The 15,737-nt window shown below is 31.1% G+C and overlaps 1 protein-coding gene across 2 annotated transcripts; it reads left to right on the forward strand.

Annotated features, from left to right (window-relative positions):
- Positions 1 to 5,208: 5,208 nt before the first annotated feature.
- Positions 5,209 to 12,259, forward strand: LOC138315253 (uncharacterized). Of its 2 annotated transcripts, none has more exons than XM_069256131.1 (4): positions 5,209 to 5,301; positions 5,610 to 6,099; positions 7,120 to 7,287; positions 8,423 to 12,259. In XM_069256131.1, exons 2-3 carry the CDS (start codon positions 5,781 to 5,783, stop codon positions 7,272 to 7,274), a joined length of 474 nt encoding a protein of 157 aa, XP_069112232.1. In that variant the 5' UTR covers positions 5,209 to 5,301; positions 5,610 to 5,780; the 3' UTR covers positions 7,275 to 7,287; positions 8,423 to 12,259. The 2 variants fall into 2 exon arrangements, with proteins under 2 accessions (XP_069112232.1, XP_069112231.1); XM_069256130.1 differs by having other exon boundaries at positions 5,216 to 5,317.
- The last annotated feature ends 3,478 nt before the right edge of the window (positions 12,260 to 15,737 follow it).

Genomic DNA, 15,737 nt, shown 5'->3' on the forward strand with positions numbered 1-15,737 from the left:
ACATTATCGATACAAATGTACATATATGTATACACACACACATAAAGCGATATCGACGGTCAATGCAAGATTTAAAACAAAGCATTTTTTTTCTAATAAATCTGTGAAGTGGAACTGGGTTTAGATTCAATTTAGTGATAAAATAGCCGTACGTATTACATGCATTTATATATAGAACAACATTGGTCATGTGGAGGTTTTTTTTTAACATTTATACATGTACTCGGCTAATCTCATTTATACCGTATGATATTTGATTGCCATCTTTCAAGTTCATTTATTGAAGTGAAAATAATATACCGGTATATGGTATTAAACCCATTTGTCCAATAACATTAAGTAATGTACAATGTACACTATTTCATATCAGTTGTAGCATAGATAAGATCTTCATTGTACTCGGACTACTACAAAGGTGGTGTTCGAGCTAATGTTAAAAATCCCATAGAAACTGCCCACAGCCCAATTTTCTTGAAACTTTGCATATTGAAAGTACTACTAGTTGTCCCTTTAAAATGACACTTCTTTATTCTTTTGTGATTTTAAAAAGGCCCAAAGGGCCTGAATTCTTTGTAGTCATTTTCATTAAAACTACCTGCACAAACATGCCAAAAAAGGTTAGCCTTTGTTAAATATTCTACATTTTTCATTAATAAATCATTTGAGTAGATTGTATTCTTTATATTCAAGTCATTTCTTTTAGATTTTTAACGGAAAATTTTGTTTGAAATAATATTTTTTACGAAAAAGTAACACTTTTTGCAAAAACGAAAAGGAAACATTGCTCTTTGTCATCTCATTTCACCCTGTTACTGGTTTTGTCCACAATTTTACCCCCATTTAAAAATACTCCCATGACATTTTCTGTCTATGTGTAAATTAGGTTCAAAATTAAGATCCGGGAAAACTGTTTTTGAGTGACTTAAAAATAGAGAGTGCATGTAGCAACGGACCACTTCTTTGTTAGTATACCTAGTTATACATTTCTTGTTTATGATTCCAGAGTCCGATATACGTGAAAACTAGTGTACAGAAATAATTTTTATTGCTAAATATCATGGTAACACCTTTTAAAATATTGGTTGCCATGGTAACAAAACGGAGGCCTCTGATTGGCTGAAATTTAAATTATGTCAGAATTAAGTGAAAATTGGTAAAAAGAGGTTACGAGGTATGCTGAATAACATGGTAACACTTTCAAAAAGATGGGTTGCCATGGAAACAAAATGGAGGCCTCTGATTGGTTGAAATTTAGATATTGTCAGATTTAAGTGAAAATTGGTATATATGGGTTATGAAATATGCTGAATAACATGGAATCCCTTTTTAAAAGATTGTTTGCCATGGAAACAAAATGGAGGTCTCTGATTGGTTGAAATTTATATATTATTAGATATTACTGAAAATTGGTAGAAATGGGTTATGGGGTATGCCAAATGAGATAGTAACAGTTTTAAATACATTGTTGCCATTGTTTCGAAATAAAAGCCGTCTGATTGCTCAAAAATAATATTGTAGTCTTTGTGGTGCTGGCATTATTTTTAAATATTACATATTTTATTTGAAAATCAAATGTAACTCTGTTTCCCTCTTTAATCATTTTTAATTCAATTTAAGATAGTTTCTATCTACATAAGAGAGATGGATAATCTTAATTTGTATCTTTTGAGTTTAAGATGCTGACGAAAATACATTTCTTTCCAATAATTATTTGATTTCTGATACGAAAAGAGAAACTATTTGTTTCACCCAAGAGCATATCTAGTTGTTAGGCTTTTTTATACTGTTAGGGAAGATGCATGAATAGAAATGCAATAATTTTAAAGTACATATGTTAGTTAACAAAAAATTCTATCTCTAACTGTTGTTTTATTATGGTGTTTATGATCAATTTTAAATTTATGGTCAACTAGGGCAAATATTGATTTTTTAGAAAATTCCCCTCGCTACATTTCAGCCTATGAAATGCTATTTTCCCGGATTTCAATTTTTTGAAAAAGAATCTGTTATAAGATTATAAATATGGCATGTTTTTAAAATGGTTTAAAAGTGTGGACAACATCGATAACATGCCAAATATTTCGAGCAAACCCAATATCCTCAATTTTTATCCTGACAAAAATTTGAGATTTTTGGCTTCAAAATCAATTTGTCTTAAAAATAATTCGTAAATATCATTATAAATGGATATGAAATAAAGAATGAAGTATCTTTTATTAACACAAATAATTAAAAAATAAAAATTATGTTCAAAATATGGACACAAGGGGTCCCCTTGCCACATACCCAAAGTAATTTTAAAAAACATCATTTTAGGCCCTTTATGCCTTTTTAAAACATACAAAATAAATAAGAAGCACATAAAAAGTAGTTATGTACCTAGACCTTTAACACTGCAAAATTTGGAAAAAAATCGGCGCGTGGGCGGATTTTGCAACCCCACCTTTGTACACATACATAATTGTAGCTCTAGGTGAACTTTCTTGTCCTTCCCTCAGTTTCTGCTTTCCCTCATTATGGTGTATAGTAAAGGCGTCTCTAGTAATGTCTATGTCATCCTGGAGCATATTTGATGTTTTGGACATTTTCCATTTATAATGCTTTTCTATCGGCATTACTCACACAAGGTTTGTTCTGGTGTTTCTTCCTACCTATATCATAATGTAAACCGGGTTTTATCTCAAGATGTTCAGTTTCTTGCTTCGTTGAGTTAAAAGATGTGAAACGTGTGGTAAATAGGACCTTTCATTTTCCTTACTTCAGTTACTTAATTTCGTCTCTGGAAGATTAAGAACCATAATATTTATAATTTCGTCTCTGAAAGATTAAAAAAACATAATATTTAGTTTTTGTTTTCGTTGTTCATCAACTTCCTATAAATCCTTCTTCATTGAGTTTACATGACGTCCAAATTTGCTATGGGGCATGCTTTTAAATGATTGAATCCGGAATGTGAAAAACAATACAGTGTATATAATTATGTAGAAAAAGATTTTGCTACTTCATTATTTCGTAAATTTACCAAATGCATAATTGATGGTCAAGATGTATATTTATGTCATCTTTCCGCGTTAAAAAAAAACAGAAAAAAAAACAACAACAAAACACTTTGTTGGGATTAAGTCATCTGCAAGTGGTTTCCAACCTTCTTAACACATCGTCAGATGACAGTAGCCATTGAAGGAGAATTCTCTCGAAAAGCCCCAGTAGATTCAGGAGTTCCTCAGGGAACAGTACTCAGACCATTATTGTTTCTCTGTCTAGTTCAAAGGTACAATTTTTTGCAGATAATTGTCTCCTACAACGAGAAATCAACAAATACCAAGACCATCAGTTAATACAAGAAGACTTACAATATCCAAAACAATGGTCAAACATTTGGGCAATGAAATTAAATGCAAAAAAGTGCTACATCATAAACATAAAAGAAAAAAGGTCACAAATTCTACACCTTAAACAGACAAATCCTGGAGCAATTAAATACAATCCATATCTTGGTCTTTCCCTTTCGGATGATTTCAAATGTGACATATCACAAAAATTGCAAATAAAGCTAGCTCAACATTAGGCTTTCTAAAACGGAATATGCAACACTGCCCAGCTACATAGCTATCACACCGTATTTTTAGTTGAAATTTAGTCTAGCTAAATATGGTCAATAAATTGAAAGTTTAAATTTTATTTTAAATATTACTATGTTCAGAAAATAATCGTTTCTCAAATAATTCTCAAATTCTATAAAAGTATGAATTGTGTAATTCCAAAACCAGTTTGGCAGTAAGCTATAAACAACAAAGAAAATAGGATTTATAGGATGTAAAGACTATATTACATGTAGATAATCACAAATAAAATGCAATCTAGCTGGCTGACACATATGTTCCTGAAATTTGTAAAGATAACTGTTACAGCTAACATTCCGGAATGAATTTCATATGGTAACAATTAAGCCAATTCAATGCTAACATTCCGGAATGAATTAATTGGTGAATTGTACTTAATCGTTACCAATTAATTCATTCCGGAATGTTAGATGTAACAATTGTCTTTACAAAATTCGAGTCAAGATTATGTGTCACAAATTCTACACCTTAAACAGACATATCCTGAAGCAACAAAGTCCAATTCAAAATTGTAAAATTAAATATACCAAATATAGGACAATGGTATCGTAATGGTTGATATAGGAAATATTCCCCGACATATACTCGTTGCAATATTGAAGGGTTACTAACAAGAATAATATCTAACAAAGATGAACTGTTTTCTGTAAAATGAGTACATTCGTTCACTAGCTGTGTCATTATATATGTATAAAAAATATTGCATAAATGATTTTTATGGAGATGATTTTGGATAATACTTACATTAAAATCGCCTGTTATAACAATATTTGAGATACCTGTATTAAAAGCAAGATCGATGGATTCCTCAATTCTACCCCACAGTTGAATATTGAAGTTTGGGAGTCTGTAAAAAGTTCCGAATAAAACATGTGATTTTTTATGACAGATTTCGATCCATACACTGCCTACTCCATTATCGTTAAATATAAGGTCATTACAAGGTTTAACAGTTAATTCATTAGATACATACACTGAAATCCCTCCCCCTACTCTGTCATTGCGGTAAAAACATTCTGGGCTATGGTAGCCATGGATATGTAATGATACATGTATATACATATATACACCATACACTGTACAGTGTATATTTTGTACAGTATACATGTATGTTTTTGTAATTTAAAAAAAAAATGATTTGTAACTGTTATTTTGGCGCCAGACTGCTACAAGGTCAAAGAAAATTCAGTTGATGATAAATTTGAATTATCAAAATCTATTAATAAATTTACTAGCGCATTTCTAGATCTGTCCACAGGGATCTGAGAATAAGTTACATATTATATTAGGATCTATCAATGTGTTTCTCAAAGAATGTACATACCAACTGCACTAAAAAAATACAGTTATTGATTATAATGTTATTAAAACAAGAAGTAGATCTATAACTATACATTTAATTTAACTTCATTCTTGTCATTTATTGTTTTAAAATAGATTGAAAAATGGTTTAAGTTTAGTGATGCATTTTATAAACGTAATTAAGTTAATTTGCCTGATAAAGGCCTACCATTCAAAATATAAGAGTTATCGGTCCTTCAATATACACCGTATAGTACTAGTGGCGCTGGTTAAAATACTACTTCCGGTTACCTGTGCAGGTGAAAATGATACAGGTAAATAAACCCGGTCAAAGTTTGTAAACATGTGATTGCTGTTGATCCCGAATCTTAAGAAGGTAAAGCAACTGAAAAGTGAGTTAATCATTGAAAATACTTAATATCTTCATTGATTTTATATGATACTTGTATTGAAGGGCTTTATAACTTTATTATTAACAGCTGACAAAATTTACAATAACTGTACGTACATGATCATATGTAACTTCCTTAGTAGAAAAGGATTGAATGATCAATAAAACCTCAAATATATTCATATCTGCTTTTGCACGAGCAGATTATATATATATATATATACATGTAATTGTAGATATTTTTATTTTTGTAATTTTGATTTTCAGACATTTTTTCTTACTTTTCCTTTCAGAAGTTGCATCTCCCATGCCAAATTAATACAATGGATTATTTTCAAATTTGACTTTAGAATAAGTAATGTATTAACTACATATAAATGTGTAGACGATGACCTTTGTAAGCTATGCTTGGTTGTGACAGTACGGTAAAGTACGGCTATAGATAACTTGACATTCAAATATAAATGAGGCGAAAGCGTGATGTCATTGATCCTGGCTCAAATCAAGGGCAGGATGGTTCAAACTCCTTACCAACAACGTCTGATCCCTCCGCAAAGTCTACTCCCCCACCCGATAATGGACCTCCCAGGGATTACTACCCTCCCGATGCAGGGGGAGACAACTCTACTGACACTATAGCCGCAATTACAGTAGCTCTACTTGCTGTTTTGATAATAATTAGTATCCTGTTAATTTGTCGAGCCATAAGGAAGCGGCGCCGTGCTATGAGAGGGACAGAAATTAACGCTATTCCAACAATAACGACTGGTGTTATGGGAACAGGTATGTACACTGTACATATATCAGTACTTCAAATTTTAATGGATGTTTTTTGAACAGGTAAAACAAAAAATCATCTGTTGATTAAAGGCCAACTATATGTATCTTAATGAAACAGCTTGATTTTGATTTTTAGTATGCAAATTTAAAGCAAGATTGATAGTTTTGTAGAGTCTCAAAAGTTATTAGCTAAACAACTTAATTAAATAAAATAAGAAAATATAAATAAATAAATGTTTATTTTTATAATGCAAGTCACATACTGACATAGATCATGCAGGAAAACTTGCATTTATATGGTGTTGTAAACTTAATTTTCTTAGGTCATCAGTCTATTTTTTCTTACTTTAAGCATCAATGATTGTTTTTAAGAAACTTTTAATAAATCTTTTATCTTTTTGTTTCAATGTATCTTTTATTACGCTATCATTGATTGTTTTTAAAAAAATACTTTAAATAAATCTTTTATTTTTGTTTTGTTTCGAAAAGGTAATGGGCCTTTAACAATTTTAGCAGATGGAACATAGGTAGAGTTACAATTTTAACTGGGGATATACAGGACTCGCCTAGACCAATCCTGGACTCATGAATTTCCTGTGGGAGTCATCAAAACTTTTAGAACTCTCTATATTTCTTTTAAATGAGACTCACTAAATTTGAAAATAAGCATTTTGGACTCACCTTAGAAAATTCTATAGAAATTCATTATAATTGCTAGTCATATTAACATCCAGTTGGAGGAAAGCCAGAGTACCCAGAGAAAAACCAATGACTTGTGATCAATACCTGGCAACTGCTTCATGTGGGTTTCCACTTGCGACTTAGATGTTGAGGGATATCTCACCCACCATTATCCATTAGAAATTTCCTGGTACTGATTGTAGTCCTGTGATTTTTCACTGGGTATTCTGACTGTCCAGAACCTTCAAGGCTAGCTGACATGCCCTTAGATACACCTGGTTATTTTGAAAAGGTGAAGCAAGAATAATCTAAACCTAATATATCCTGTTATATATTTTCCAGGAGTATCCGCCTACGGTAATGTAAGTGTCTCAGGACCAATTAGCTGGGAATCAGTCGACAATGTGAACAATACAACAGACCTCGGAGGAGGAGGAGGCCAGGGTGCCATGGCCATGTCCTCTCCTAGTCACTATGACAACCCTGGGTTCTCCTAGCAGAACTTCTCGGGTGAGTGAAAATGTAAACTTAACTATGTCCATATCTTTCATATTAAGATTTGATGTAGAATGTCTTCAAAATATATAAAAATAGATTTTTAAAGAGAACTGAAGTTCAGAACACAGCAATTTGATTCTAAATACAGATTGAACATTTAAAAAAAATAATCCTGATATCCTCTATTTTATGAATATGAATTAGGAAATTATTTCACCGATGGCATTCTGATTAAAATAATTATTATAATTCTTTATCTAGAAATTTAAATAATTTTTTACATTTTGCTACTCCCAGAAAATCTGACACTAAAACTAGAGTTACTGCCCTTACTTGTCAACTATTACATATATTTAGGAATGGGGACTTAAGCAATAGTTTTCAACCATGGCTTAAAAATGGTGGCCAGTTACTGTCATGTCTCATTTTTGTGACTTCATGATTTAAACCTCAAGTCAAATAAGTTTTCGAGATCACAAGATTGTGACATGTGATCGTGTGGTTCCAAAGTGAAGTACTTGCAAGGATTTTCTCTTTATACAAGATAAGGTTGAGACAGATTGAAGGATTGCAAGGCAAGGTTGAAAAATCAGAGAGCAAGATTGACAGCCTTGTAACATCCTGAACTCACCTCTCAACCTCACCTCATTACAATGTCATGTGCCCTATTTTTTCCTTCTTTATCATTGTTTTTCAACTCTGTTTTTTTTAATAAACTTTTTACATGACTCCGGTTATTCGAATAAAATATCTTGGAAATCCTAAAAGTAACATTGAATATTTTTCAATTCTACAGTGTATTTTCAGCGAAATTCGCTGATATATGTTTCAAGATACTTCGTTTTTACTAGAAATCAGTATGGTGACAGATTATAAATGCAATTAGTGTTTAATTTTGTTTTCAATTAAATACAGTATAACCGACTTTGCTTTGATTGTGGAAATTAGATCAGTAAAATATAAGAAATGATGTAATCATATATAATCCTGAAAGCCATGTGCACCCCTCAAAAATTTAAAGACATTAAAATCCAATTTTAAAATTCTTAGTTAAAATAGCAAAAATTTTGAATAAATAATAATAACTTGAAATATCTAACTATACAATAATAAGTATAATAAATGTAATGTACAATTTGTTTTTCAGATTATATCTCTTTAGATCTCAGAACACAAGATTATATTATATTAGAAGGTTATATGTAAATGCATGTATTCATATATTATATCAAAATATATAAAACAAGTTGTTGATATATTTTCCATATTACATCATACATGTATATAATATATAATAATGTCTTGTTCGTATCGAATATACAGGTAACTGTGTGTAGTATGCATGTTTCTGTTGTCTAATTAAAATTAAGTCAGCTCAAATAAAAATGGAACACCTACAATATCTTTGATCTGTGAATACAACAGAATATTGTAAAGTTTACCTCCTAATTACTATACCATAGTTATAAAATAGGTGATGAATTAAAACAGAAATATTTTATTAATATGTGTTAACCTCAAAGCTGTTCATTTTTTCCACATATTTTTAGAATTTAAATTTCATTTGGTTGTGATTTTCAAATTATAGCAAGTACACCGGTGTATTTTGACATGCTGTCTCCCAGATTTAATTGAAAATGTTTCCAAAGACTTGTTTTGTACATCATAATCTTACTATTGATATTTGACTTCGTGATGTAAGAAACAAATAAATAATCTTATTGTTTAAATTCTCCTAAGATACAATAAAGTATTTCTTTTGCTTCCTGGTGAAATAAATAGTGTCAAAAATGCCTAAATGGAAAAGTGATTATTCTTCCTCGCTATTGTAAAAAGAGAAGATGGCTTTTAGTCGGTCTTTACTTGTTTTCATTTAAAACATTATTTATGTTTTTTGTTAATTCATTATGTTAGAAAAAAACATGCAGGAAATTAGGGGTGGAGCAGGGAGGCACACTTTACCAAAGCGTTTTGATTACCGGTACAATATTATTATTGATAATCTAAATATGATTATTGAAACACCATTTCCACCAAATAAAATGCTTAAGACATTCATGATTGGATATAATATTGGTTGTTTTTATAACTTGGTAAAATAGATAATTTTTTACTTTTTTTTTCTGTAGCAAAACTCATTCACCTAATCACTCCTGAAAATCCATAATGAACTTTTCCAGCCTTTGAAATAGGAAAGTTCAAATGTGTCTCCAGGGGTGAATGAGTTTATCAGATACTTATGTTCTATCAATTGTTCATCTATATCTGTTCATTTATTATTGTTGGTTTTACTTTAATAATAATTTCCCTACACTGAAATACATAAACCTTCTAAGAACATTTTCCTTTTGCTCTTCAATCAATCTTAAAAATGTGACCAGAAGTTAATCTCGCATATTTTAATTAATTTGGACTTGTTCCTAACATCTTGTAGCATAAGAGCTAAGAAAAGTAAAAACATAAATCACCGTTTAACATGTAAGGTAATATACAATGTAGAACTTTCCAATAGTATATATATACTGACAACTTTCTGTTTGATGAATATTTTGCAAAGTCCCAGAATTAGCTCTTTTGCTGTTTATTTCTTATTCAATTTTGTAAGAACTGATGCAAATTTTCGTTTTAATTCTTTTGTCTTAAATCTCAAAATTTACTAGTAGGCATTGTTGGCATAGCAACCAATTTAATGAAGAGATCTCACCTACAACAGTCATCAAAATACCAAGCAATAACAACTTTAGGAAGTCTTGATCCACTTTTCCTATCTTGATGTGTAAGGTCACTGAAGGCCATATATTAGGATAGTCTTTATCTTCACCCATTATGTAAATTGTTTAAGAAGCATTGTATTTGATATCTTGTTGGGAAAAAAAAATTTCTTCAACATATTGTGTATAAAAAAACCAGTATATATTGTATTCATTGCAACCCAATGATCCTGTTATATAAATGATCAACCTAGCCCTGTTCAAAAGTAACTTTTTTTTCAAATTGAAGCAAAGAAAGAGTATTTGTGAAGTTGTGAGTAGGAGGAGAAAACGAAAATGCTTATTCATTACAATATTGGTATAATGAATGATATATCCCTCTAAATGTCCTTGACCATATGTTATATGCTATTATCCTTTGCATGAATAGTCTTATTGTGACATATTTATACAATGACTGAAGTATACTCTAGAACTGGTGAACAAGTTGATTTATTAGGGTGCATCTCCCTGTCTTACCCCGAATTTCCTGAGTGACTCTGGGAATTAAGCTGTAGTCTTTATGGTGTAAAGTAATAAAACAAATGAATGGCCAATGTAGGTGAAGGATTATAATCAGTGATCTAATAAATGTATACTTTGCATTGTTACTAGTTACCGTGCAATGTTCTACTGTGTTAAAAGTTGTAATCTAGCAGCATATATCAGCTAAGTTTTCCTTCTATTTTCTAAGCATGTTAGGCAAAACATGACATTTCATTTTACACAAGTGATTATTGGTGTTTATTTTGTATAATTGTAATGTTAATGTTTTGTATACATCATTGGACATCATGTTCATGTTTTCATATCTGTATTTTGGCTTTTGCCATAAATTGCTCACATATTGATGTATTCTAAATAAAATGTACATGGTTAATTAAAATGTACATGGTTAATTAAAATGTACATGGTTAATTAAAATGTACATGGATAATTAAAATGTACATGGTTAATTAAAATGTACATGGTTAATTAAAATGTACATGGTTAATTAAAATGTACATGGTTAATTAAAATGTACATGGTTAATTAAAATGATCATGGTAAATTAAAATGTACATGGTTAATTAAAATGTACATGGTTAATTTTCTAATCATGATCATGTATAATTCAGAACAATGCCAAATAAATGATCTTACTCATGTCACATTTACAAGTTGGTAGCATATTACTACATCAGTTAATGTCTGTGTGTAGATATGTACATGTATATTGTTTTGCTGTGGCTCCCCACGATCGTTTGACAGAATATCGTACCCATAACACCCTGAAGCAACCATCCTATAGCAATTAAATCAACAAACTACATATTCAAACTGAACAGTATATCCTTAATGCATTTTCAATACAAATTCATATAAATACAGTCAAGGGTAGGAAAATTGAGAGATGATTTTATAATCTTAGGAATTTAAAAATAATTCGTACCAATGTATACAGATATAACGCACAAACTTACAAATTATATTATTTCGACCATGACAGTAAATCTATATTTGCCATTGACAAATGTTCCATGATATCATGTGATATACAATTGTAAATATACATAATTTTTGATGAAATATTGCTTAAATGCCATTTAAAGCTTCTATCTAACAATTTACCTTTTCGACTTCTCCATAACTACAGTGCACAAACCTTCTATGGCATAAGACATACACGTTGTGAATTTGTGAATTATATGGTCCTACCATCCAAGGAGCTGTGGGAGGGCCAAACTACATAGAGGGGGTGTGCCAAAATAGCTAAAAGCTCAAAACTCTTCAGAACTCAAGATATGATGGAGTTAAATACTCTTCAAATATTAAAGTCAAATCGATCACTTCCTTTATATAAACATTTCTTTTTTATTATTTCACCGCAGTTTAAGATCCTTTTTCACAAAGGGGTCATGTTTTCCTGACTGAGGTCAAGAGCCTTATGTGTGCAGGGGGGAGAGGATTTAACACATCTTTGTGTCATTATGTATCAGAACTTGGGTGATCGTTGAGTTGCCTGTTGTTAACAAATCCAGCTGTAAGTAAAAACTTAAGAATGAGATATATTCTTGTATGATACTGTGTATATCTATTTTTACATTTGTAAGTGCTGTTATATTATTGTAAATTATGTAATTATTCATTTGTATACAGATATTATTCATCTATACCACTCTATGCATACTGTATTTGTAATACATGTACATGATCATGATATTTTATTTGTTAATACTTTGTTTTAATTATTGGATATCCAGGACCCAGGATAGAGTTTAACCCGGCCGCTGAATGGCTGGCTAATTATGAATTTCAAATTAAAAATGTTTTCTGACAGGCAATTTTTCCTAGATAACTATAAAATGAATTTGGAAATTCATATTGAGAATTAAGTTCAAAATATCAATTTGATAATGAATAGGTAAAATATTAGAATTTCAGGTTTTTTAGCGCAAAATGCGCCTGATTTCAATATAGCTACCCTGGTTGGAGTTTGAGCAGAAGGACCCATTTTTGTTCTATCTAGTGTTATATGAGAACCTAGACTTTATTGATAGAACTCAATAGCTAACTAATATTCCTTTGTTTTAATAATACAGTACAAAACTTTATCAAAGTTTAACACTGTGGTCTATGTAAAACTATTTAGTTGGTTGTTCTCTATAAGGACGTATTCCTTGACCACAGGGACTTGATGGTCCATATGTCCTTAAACTCGTAATATTGGACATACACTGCCCTCCAAAAGTTTTGTTACACATGGATTTTTGTCAAAACGATTTTATACAGAATTTAGACACTTGTAACAGACCTTTTGGATGGCAATGTATATTATATGTTTTAAGGGTCTAGATTAAAATCGGTAAAAATCATACCTCTTTGTACTGTATACAGTTGTATACATAGGGAAGAAAGTTTTGAACTCGCGATCCAGGGGTTTGTGGTAACATGTCAGGACATCTGAACCACTTGGCCACTCTCCTTTAACTAATTCTTAGGCTCCTGTATTGTGCACTCGTTTAGAAATAATATGATAGCTACACCAACTTTAGAATGATTTATATATGTATTGATATTTCATATGTAGCATTCTTGAATAATGACAACATTAAGCGTAGGGCCCCCAATCGGTTAGACAACTGAGTAATGTCCCGACAAGCAAGCTTAAGGTAGCCCGAGTTACTATGACACTGATACCAAACTATAGAGTATGATTTTTACCTACTTTTTACGGTAAAACTTGGTTTTACCAGTATTGGGATCGCAATTCCGGAACTAGCTTTTTACCCCCCCGGCTGGTGTCGTGAAGAATAAACTGAATAACCACACATTTGTGGTATATGTAGTTGTAATTTGCACCCAGATACAATATAAACTAGTTTAGAATCATTCTGTAAACTTATTTAGCAGCATCAATATCAATTTAAGTGGATTGCGAAGAAAATAAGAAAATTTAGTGAACTGCATTTCATTATCAAGTTAATAATATTCACAAGGAAAGAACATATACAAGTGGTGTCGTGGTAAGTCCTGAGGTTTCTATGCTGACGTCCGGGGTTCAACCCTTGTCGACGGCAGCTTACTTTTATTTTTTTTATTTCATATTTTTATTTGTTGTTAATTCACCATGCTTGAAAATATTCTTTTATTTTGTCTTTATATTTATTTTTGTTTGATTTTATTTTTATTTTCCAAAAGTTTATTCCAAACATAGACATGTACTGTATAGCATAAACACTAAATTACGAACATCCCACTACTACGGCCACTTATTTTCAGTTCCGATTTTTTTTCTCTTCAGAAATACAATCACACCGCTATTCCGTTTTACGACCAATTTTCATAGTCCCAACGACCATTAAATTAACACTAATTGACCCTTTGATTATGACCACAGGCACATGTGACTTCACACCTCGCTGTGCCTCACCTTCCCGCACGCAGCAACCCGTGACCAACTACCCGCAGGTACATCAGTCAGTCTTTTGTTTCCGTCGACCTAATTATCAGATTATCTACCTGTACTAGGAGAGTGTTAATCGCCATCATTTGCATACTTGTGACGCTGGAGGCTGGCAGTTGACGTGATCGAAACCACAAGTAATGCAACGTTCTTTCGATAGCCCTGGTGGCGAGATCGAACGATTTAGGCAGTTCTTTCTCATACGTGTAACGCCAATGGAATTAAAATTCTTTAATGTATGAGATATATTGATCTTATTTCAGATATTTATGAAGTACCGTACGTCAATCATCTTATTTCAATAGATGTGTCATCTATTTTGTTGCGGTAAACAATCGGTGTTTTGCATTAGTTAAAAGTACGCTTGACTATTGCACAGTAGTCTTTCAAACACTTTACCGATTGTGATCGTAAGTTATTATTTGACCAATCATTGCACATGGCGGGATAATTAAAATCGATTTCCGTAAATATTAATAATAATTTACACAGATCAATACCAATTTTAAAACACATAGATTCTCATTTACCTCAGGTGATACTATGTGATAATTAAACCAGAGACATAGATAATTTAATTACTATCTAAATCTCTGATTAAACTAACGATATGTATTTGAATTATAATTAAAACATAATAGAAAGTAATGTCTAGAAAAAGTATTTTCATTTAGATTGTCAACAATTACTTCAGTGAAATTCAGTTTAAGATTTAAATAAGCACACACCATTAACTTTATTTAATGAAAAAAATATGTCTATGCTCTAGAAATAAATGGTATAGTCATTATATGTCCATAATTCATCAAACTTTAAAAAAATATTTGTAAATTATTGGTTTTGATTAGATACGCATGCATTAAAATATGATATGATTAAGATTCTAATGGCCGACAAAACTAATTGATCAAATATAGTAATTTTGCAAATTTATCTTAACCAAAATATATCAAACTGTTTTTTTCCCCACACGTTCATGTACATACTCAGCATGCTATGTTATGTTTCTTATGGGTTTTTTTTATATAAATGTAATGTATATGTCATGTCAAGTTTATGTTGATGTCCCATGTATTTGTAAATGTGTTAAATGCAAAAAATTGAACAAAAAAAAATAAAAAAAAATATATATATATATAATATACATTTATATATACATGTATATTGCATTTTTCATAAAATTTCAATTTTGAAACAAAAATACAGTACATATATTATGTACCGATCAGCTAGGATACAGAGTTTCTGTTCTTGATCGTCATGATCATAGAAGAAACCTGGTCCACCTCAGAATTAAGACCACCTCGCTATTAAGACCACTTTTACTCAGACCACTGGGTGGTTTTAAAAGATAGGTTTTAATGTAAATACTGTTATACATATTCTCAACACATGTTTATATAATGTTTCTGACGTCCCTTGCTCATACACATTAATTTTCATTTACAGCGGTTCGGAGCGGTAGGGAGCTGGGTTTTCGAGAAAAATATTTCAAAGATTAAAGGATAGATAACCACCCCATATATACATCTCTTCGTATCTGTAGCAGTGCGCAGCCAAGCGTGAAGGTGTGATACATTGATCATGACCACATCAAAACAATAAGCAGTGATCTAGAGATGGCTGTTCTATTGTTTAGAGGATTCAAGTGTTTCAAGATTTTATTTCATCCAAATGCATAACAAGCATATAGGGAACAGTACAATTATTATCATTATAATATGACATACAATGTATACAAGTATAAGATGGCGGAGGACAATATT

Source organism: Argopecten irradians, chromosome 2, assembly GCF_041381155.1.
Source record: "Argopecten irradians isolate NY chromosome 2, Ai_NY, whole genome shotgun sequence".
NCBI classification, from domain to species: Eukaryota; Metazoa; Mollusca; class Bivalvia; order Pectinida; family Pectinidae; genus Argopecten; species Argopecten irradians.

Excerpts from the sequence above, each read along its gene's own strand:
- LOC138315253 (XM_069256131.1), top strand. The coding sequence starts at position 5,781 with ATGAGGCGAAAGCGTGATGTCATTGATCCTGGCTCAAATCAAGGGCAG. Across the intron at positions 6,100-7,119 it reads GACTGGTGTTATGGGAACAG|GAGTATCCGCCTACGGTAAT; the intron begins GTATGTACACTG and ends TATATTTTCCAG.